This window comes from Haliotis cracherodii, unplaced genomic scaffold (genome assembly GCF_022045235.1).
Source record: "Haliotis cracherodii isolate W230 unplaced genomic scaffold, xgHalCrac1.p SCAF_1, whole genome shotgun sequence".
Classification (NCBI taxonomy): domain Eukaryota; kingdom Metazoa; phylum Mollusca; class Gastropoda; order Lepetellida; family Haliotidae; genus Haliotis; species Haliotis cracherodii.
The window spans coordinates 58692372-58699882 of NW_027266264.1; the positions used below are offsets into that span (position 1 = coordinate 58692372).

The 7511-nt window shown below is 41.3% G+C and overlaps 1 protein-coding gene across 1 annotated transcript; it reads right to left on the bottom strand.

Annotated features, from left to right (window-relative positions):
• Positions 1 to 1238: 1238 nt before the first annotated feature.
• On the bottom strand, positions 1239 to 7511 carry LOC139466062 (monocarboxylate transporter 6-like). Its single transcript, XM_071248078.1, has 5 exons — positions 7363 to 7511; positions 6366 to 6559; positions 5085 to 5228; positions 3288 to 4052; positions 1239 to 1393 (listed from the first exon to the last, which is right to left on the bottom strand). Exons 1-5 carry the CDS (start codon positions 7509 to 7511, stop codon positions 1239 to 1241), a joined length of 1407 nt encoding a protein of 468 aa, XP_071104179.1.

The window sequence follows — 7511 nt, forward strand, 5'->3', positions numbered from 1 at the left end:
AGGTGTAAAAATAAAGACCAAGATATTTAGAAAAGGGGACACTTTCGATACGACCGCCCCTGTAATACCATTTTTCATACTGCCGTATATATCCACCATTTCGGAAAACAACAATCTTCGATTTTTGTTTAATTAGGTTCATACCCCAGTTTTCAAAGTTGCCGGTTGCTAAACAATTTATTTGTTCTTGGAGTTTGCCTGCGGAATCTGCAGAGTTAGCGACATCATCAGCATAGAGAAGTGAACATATATTAGGATAATCTTCAGATATGAAAATGACTCTACAGTTTCAAGAAGTCATCTCAGTAACCAATTCGTTGATGTATTATGAAAATAACAGTGGGCTGACTATACATCCTTGGTGAATACCAACCCAGCACTGAATATTGTTTGTGAGACCTTGATCTGTTCGTACACAAGTCTGTAGTTTTGAATACATATTTCTTAAAGCAGTTAAAATATTTCCATGTATTCCATAGCTAATAAGTCGATGCCAATGTAAAGTGAGATCTACGCAGTCAAAGGCTTTTGAGAAGTCTATGAAGAAAACATAAAATCTCCCCCGTTGATTCAGAGAGGTATTTTCTAATCATTCCATAAAGTGAAAACATGTTATCCACCGTCGAATAACCATTCCTGAACCCAGCTTGATTTTCATAAATAACATAATTTTCATGAGGCCAATTTTGGAGTGTCTGGTTTAATATTTTTGGTGAAAACCTTTCCAATCGCTGGTAACAGATCTAATTCCGTTTAACATAGTGATAAATCAGTGGTGAAGGTGTTGCGATGTTATGCCAGATTACACGTGAGTTCTCGTCACACAATTGCCTTGGCGAGAACAGACACTTAGTAGTATAATTATTGGACACTAGAATTGGTGATATTGGCGATTGGCATTTGAAACACCATATGATTATAACCCTTACGAAAATACCTACAATATTTATTATGCAAAGCACTATCATACATGAATTTATTCATCCAACACACATTCAGCAACGTGACGTCACAACCACAAATCCCAGGCGATGGATATATTCGTCCTTTAGGCGACTGGGCGGCGGGAGTAGCCAAGTGGTCCAAACGTTCGCTTGTCACGCCGAAGTTCCGGTTTCGAGTGCATAACATGTAAAGCCTATATCTGGTGTTCCCCACCGTGATATTGAATATTGTTGAAGAGGCGTAAAACCATATTCATGTTTAAGGCGACTAGACATTAACTATATATTCAACGTTCAAAGGTTGGTGTCAATAGTTTCTAAAGAAATAGTTTCCTTCCGTCGCCGCATCCACAGTTCCAGACACAGGAAGACAACCCCCATCACCAGTGCTACTCCACCAGCCAGGTAAAACATCAAGAGATAGTCCCCTGTCATGTCTCTGATGGCGCCTGTTGAGAGATGTATACACCATTAAGCACATAAAGGAATCAACATTCATCTTGAGGAACGTATTGACCGTGATTCCCTCATCACAAGGGATACACAATGGAGGATCCTAACCTTTCAATAAATATTCATGTGTATATCTGCTGGATATAACAATGAACCACGGTCAAGCATCTTTACATTCAGACGAAACTTCATCTGACGAAGTTGACTTTATATATCCACGTTTGCTCCCTTTGCTAGATCAGAAGAATTCAGCACCTCTGCTCCCCACCCACCACCGAGTATCAACAAGGACGATGTCGCAGTGTAAGCCAGGCTGCAACACCGGGGATACAAAGGTGTTATACTCCGGCAAATATAGACTTGAAAACCTGAGATCCACAAGAATAGGTGTCAGACTTGTTCGGCCCATAACACTATTCTCAAGAAACACAGAATTCAGAGGTCTTAATCACCAGAGTGGCCCATGAGCCACCGCCTTCTGGTCTAAGACTCTAGGTAATTTAGTGTATCAATAATTAGTGTATTCCAAATCCAACAAATTACATTTATTAAAAATCAAATATGTGCAGAAATAATTCTACGCACAGGACTTGGCATGACCAGTCGATTGTTAAAACCGGGCCCATTCTACCACCCGTCTATGTGGTAGGGTCGAAGTGGTGTGTTGGACAAAAGGAACACCAGTTCCTGTCTCCTGTCCCCTGAACCACCTGTTCTCCTCCAAAGAACAGGGGCGCAATCCACGGCAAACAAGTTGCCCAATTTGGTCGCCTTTTACGACCAACAATGGGGTGCTGGGGACACATTTTGCCCGGGTCTCCACGGGACTTCTGTATTCAGAGCAACCGTAACTTTAAATATAACTTAAGGTAATGTGGTATGAAGGTTCCGATTCAATAATTCTCGGCACGCCGCTTGTTTTGAACAACGGACAATTCGATACAATTTCGGCGCTTCCAAGGATTTCAGTGATCTGGATATTATGGAAATCAATATTCAGTCCCAGGGCAAGGATTTCAGAAATGAATCTACGAGGCTAATAAATGATATCTTGGTGGCATTACAGAACTTGTCTAGGTCATGACCTGGTCATGAACTTGTCTAGGTCATGACCTGGTTTGAGACAGTTTGAACTATGCTCCTCGATTTTACACCTAATGTCCAGACGTTATAATTATTGACAAAACTATACAAAGATATATAGAGACTCCCTGTCAATAGTGATAATGTGAAACATTGCAAAAATGTGAAAGTCCTCTAATCTGATTGTGTTGTCAACATGTATAAATGCATAACGACTACTTAAAAATCATCAACATAGAGGACCAGATGAATATTTTCCAAACTTCTAAATTCGAAATTTGGAGGAAATATTTGGCGAAGATATGATGAATTAAGGCATTGACGGTAAATACAATTTCCCTTCAAACATTAATTAGTTCATACCATTTGCGAAAATCTTACTGACGTCTTGAATTGATTGTAGATATGAAGGTCACTGGACGAACATTTACCATACATGTATATATAATCAGTAAAGGGGTGTGTACAAATAAAAGAACATCCGCATATCCATTCAGCATAACATCACGCATATCTATCAGCATAACATCACGCATATCTATCAGGATAACATCACGCATATGTTGCAAAACGAAATATTTATCTCCTTATAGTCTGTGTTTAATTATGGCAATCATTACCTGTCAGGTTCATACAATTTGGAGACTGACACTGATGGTTTGAATGACGCATCAGTCATATCCGATGAAATTTTTATTTTTTTATTTTTTATCCGATTATTGTGGTGGTTGTCGAGGACACCTAGCTGGGTGTGGATACATTTTGGACTCAGAGGTTCTTCATGTGTTCTGATGATGAATCACTTACCACTGATGGGTCCACTAGCAATATCCGAGAAGCCGGCGAGTCCGAACATATAGGACAAGGCGGATGAATAGGATGCTGGATCACTCATTTTAAACAGGACAATTGGTATGGACACATCCACAGTAGCCAGGAGTACGCCATGACCGATTGCAAGGGTTATCATCACACCATATGAACTGAAGAAGACGAAGCAGATGCTCAGGAGCCCACATAAAACCAGAGACACGGAACAGGAGATGAGTGCCGGGATGTGGAACACTGTGTCCAGTATCCCTCCCAGTAAACTCCCAGCTACATGCGCTATAGTGATTGCAGAGAGGAGGAAGGATGCAGCCTCCAGGTCGTAGCCCCTGGTTCTGGCAACGTCCACGATGAAAACGACTACCCCGGTATAGAAGCACCAGATCACAGGCTGACAAAGTAGAAATATCATGTACGGTACATTCTTGAATAAATGGAGATTGAGAGATTTGATCAGAGACTGGGGCTCGGCATCTTTCGCAGATGTTTTCATGTTGTAGATGGGCTTCGTCAAACAACGGATCAGGAATCCAAGGACGCACATGTTAAAGTTCACACCAGCCAGAAGCAGAAATGTCCCCTTCCACCCATACGCGTCCATCACAAGCCTGTTAAACTGGGGAGATATAAAGGCTCCAAGTCCTGCCCCTGCCGTGATGAGGGAAACTCCCATACCCTTTTTCTTCACAAGAACGCTCCCTGACGCTAAATAGGAGGATAGATGTGCAAAACACATCCCCAAACCTGCAAAGATTGAACATCGAATCAGTTTTTATAGATCCAAAAGCAAATGATGCCATGCCCTTACCGATAATACGTAGAATTTGTGGAACATAACTTAAAAACCCTCTTTCATTTTACGATTTAAATCGTAAGGCTTAAATGTAGCTGTAAAAGAATGAACACAACAGGCTCTTTAAAGCTTTAAAAAAAATAATTAAAGTTCGAATTCTGTCAACCATTTCTAGTGTTCTAGTTACGGCGAACTTTCTTGTTTTCATTCTTCATGGGAAAGGTATAGACTTACAAAGCGAAACGCATATCAGTTTGAAAGATAGATGTGACCGTTGACATGAGTACGCATTAAATAGAACCAAGCTATCCTAGTCAACATTGACGAGTAGTACTTGTTCTTATATCATAATTATTATTCATGTTTAGGTAGCGTATAAAAAAGGCATAAATGAAGAGAAGGAGAATTCGTATGTCTATCGACTGAACAATGTCTTTAATTGAGATATTCCAGCTCAAGCTCTGTGGTAAGTATAGCTTCAACCATCTTCCCGAGGCAAGTGAGTTAACTGACTTTAAAAGTCCAGTTTCCACCCTTGCCGAACTAGGCTTGTATTATGGAGTTACATTTTGGCTGGACTAACGAGTCAATACATAGTCCCGTTCGTAAAGTGTCATGCAGATTTCAGTCGATTGCGGGATTTTTTCAAAACTTTCTCATGGTTTTAATCAAGGCGGTCGCGTGATTTGATGCACTTCGCGATGTAAGACCTCACAATATAGATATTTATTATCGATCAAATCGTCTTGACTGGGCGCCGCCATTTTGTTTTAAACAAATGCAAGTGATAGAATCTAATTGGTCCATATGAGAAGCTTAGACGGGACATAACTCATAATAACCAATTCCAGCCTAGTTCGGCAAGGGTGGAAACTGGACTTTTATAGTCAGTTAACTCTCTTGCCTCGGGAAGATGCGCTTCAACCGAACGAATAGAAGTAAATACAATGGTAACAGAGGTGTATGCATTTATTTGATATTACCTGTTATAAATCCAACAGTGACGATGAGCACCTCCACGTTAGGGGCAAAGCTAGCCCCCACACATCCTACCAGGGACAACAGGCCTCCTAATATCACAGAGTTTCCTGGTCCTAGCTTCTGGACTATCGGTCCGCATATCAATGCTGTGAAAAGCGAGGAACTAATTAACTTGTGGTTATTAGTTAAATATCATACACGTGTGACAGAATTAAAACACAGATTAGAAACAGCAAAACTTCAAATAGAAACATTTGGGAGAAATGGGATTCCATTCCATTCAGTCATTTTGTAAGTTGTCTTAGAATAATGTATTGGTATGTGACAAACAACAGGCCTCCATAAAGCTTCCAAAACGTCTTATGATAGAAATGTGGTCGACTTTTCCAAATTTAACGCATCAGTAATAAAAATGATGTCCGAATAATTTCCTTTTTCGACTTGTGCCATCAGTTTTCGTGGGTTTTTTCAGGTGAACAATTGGATCATTACCAGTTGATAGTGATTCATAAACACATGTACATGATATTGTCGGAATCGTACAATCGACTCTGCTAAACTTTTAGCATAGATTCTTTATGAATACGGAAAGGATTTTGTCACATTTACCAACATAATACCTCGGGAAACGGTGGAGAGGTGATAAGGTAAGAATTTACTGTAACACGTGTAACCCTAGATCCCGGCTCACATAGTTAGAATACAATATGGCTTTTGTGGTGAGGTGAAATGGGGTTTAACATCGCGTTCAAGATTATTACACTTACAGTGTGTGTGTGTTTGGCTGCTTGTACTAGTCCGGACTGATGCCGATTTATAGTGCTAGCCCACAGAGATACCATGCCGCAGTTTAACATGAATACCCAACTCAGACACAGTATACTGACTCCAAACTGGCCAGTCCTTGTTTGGGCCCCTGAATGCCGAGAGTCAGGCAGGGTAACAACAAGTACCATGTTCTTTGGGTATGATGTAGCCTGGGATCAAACCTCGAACCTTCCATTCTCCGGGCGGACGCTCTACCACTAGACCACGGAGGCGGCCCGGTTGTTTTGGAAGACGTGCCTTTGTATACTTAACAGAGGGTGGCTATATAGTTTTATTTAAAGACAAAGGCAAACGGAAACAGTTGGAACACTGCCAGCAGGGCTGGTGCTGTGTGACGTCATAGTCACAAGCACGAAACTGGTTCCAGTATGGGGTCCAATATGGGTTATTGTGGTCCCACTGGACTGAGATGAGGTGAAGGTTTGTTAATTGTTAAATGAGGTTTAAGAACATACACCCTGAGAATATAACTCCAATACACAACGACTGCATCAATGACGTCAGTGCTCGGGTGGTGTTGAAAACGTCGAGGATTTGGACAAACACGACTCCAAGACCGACAGCAAAACCGATACACAAGAAGTTGACGCACGTACAGGAAGCAAGTATTATCACCTTGGCAGATGACGTCAGTTCCGGTTTTGGAGGACTGCGATTAGAAAAGGGAATCAGGACATCAATTATCACCATAGTTAATGTCATCAATGTAATGTTAAAGTAATTCGTGAACTTATTATTTTATTTTTATGTCAGGAAATGGAAGGATTCAAACACACGTTCATCACCATGAAGGGTTGACGATGAACGTAGAGCGGCATTACATATACATCACAACGATATGCAACACAATCAGGAAGTTATTTATATGGATACTAGTATTTCATTGTTTGAAAGCAATCAGACATGGGTGAGTGAGTGAGTATGGTTTTACGCCGCTTTTAGCAATAATCCAGCAATATCACGGCGGGCGACACCACAAATGGGCTTCACACATTGTACCCATGTCGGGAATCGAAGCCGGGTCTTCGGCGAGACGAGCGAACGCTTTAACCACTAGGCTACCCGACCGCCCTAATCAGACATGGACGGTCTAAACTTCAAACACATTTCGCGTCCTGAGAAGCTCGTAAAATGCATATTATTTGCACCCACTGGAAATGTTTAGATGTATAAGGCTCAAATCTGGTTTCCGCCAAAACTCCGGTGCCGTCAGCTCGTTTGATCCAGCCAAGCATTAAGATGACACGTGTCGTTGCTAAACTATAGTTCCAGATCTATTAATATCACGAGTGTCAGGAATGCATTATCCTATATATCCTACACGCTGTGTAACTGTTCTGACATTCGGGATTCCAAGCATCAAGAGGCGTGTGGAAACGTCGTGGTAAAACTGAAAGAAAGCTGCTTTAAACCCAACTGCCTCATGTCATGCAAATATATCAAGTAACATACCTCATCTCGCCAGAAGATAGACCATTGTTTACGTGGCAGGGGGGTTGTTCTCCTACTGCTTTATCGCCACATGCAATTAGATTATGTCCCATGTCTTTTCCCGAGTGCCTTCTGCTCAATCCGTTGGAAGGGATGCTGTTTCCAGACAT

What these genes read in the sequence shown, in the direction of transcription:
- LOC139466062 (XM_071248078.1), bottom strand. Translation starts at nt 7,511, where the DNA reads ATGTCTGGAAACAGCATCCCTTCCAACGGATTGAGCAGAAGGCACTCG. An exon ending in CTATCTTCTGGCGAGATGAG is followed by an intron (nt 6,560 to 7,362) that starts GTATGTTACTTG and finishes TTCTAATCGCAG; the next exon opens with TCCTCCAAAACCGGAACTGA. An exon ending in CACTGTTGGATTTATAACAG is followed by an intron (nt 4,053 to 5,084) that starts GTAATATCAAAT and finishes CAATCTTTGCAG; the next exon opens with GTTTGGGGATGTGTTTTGCA.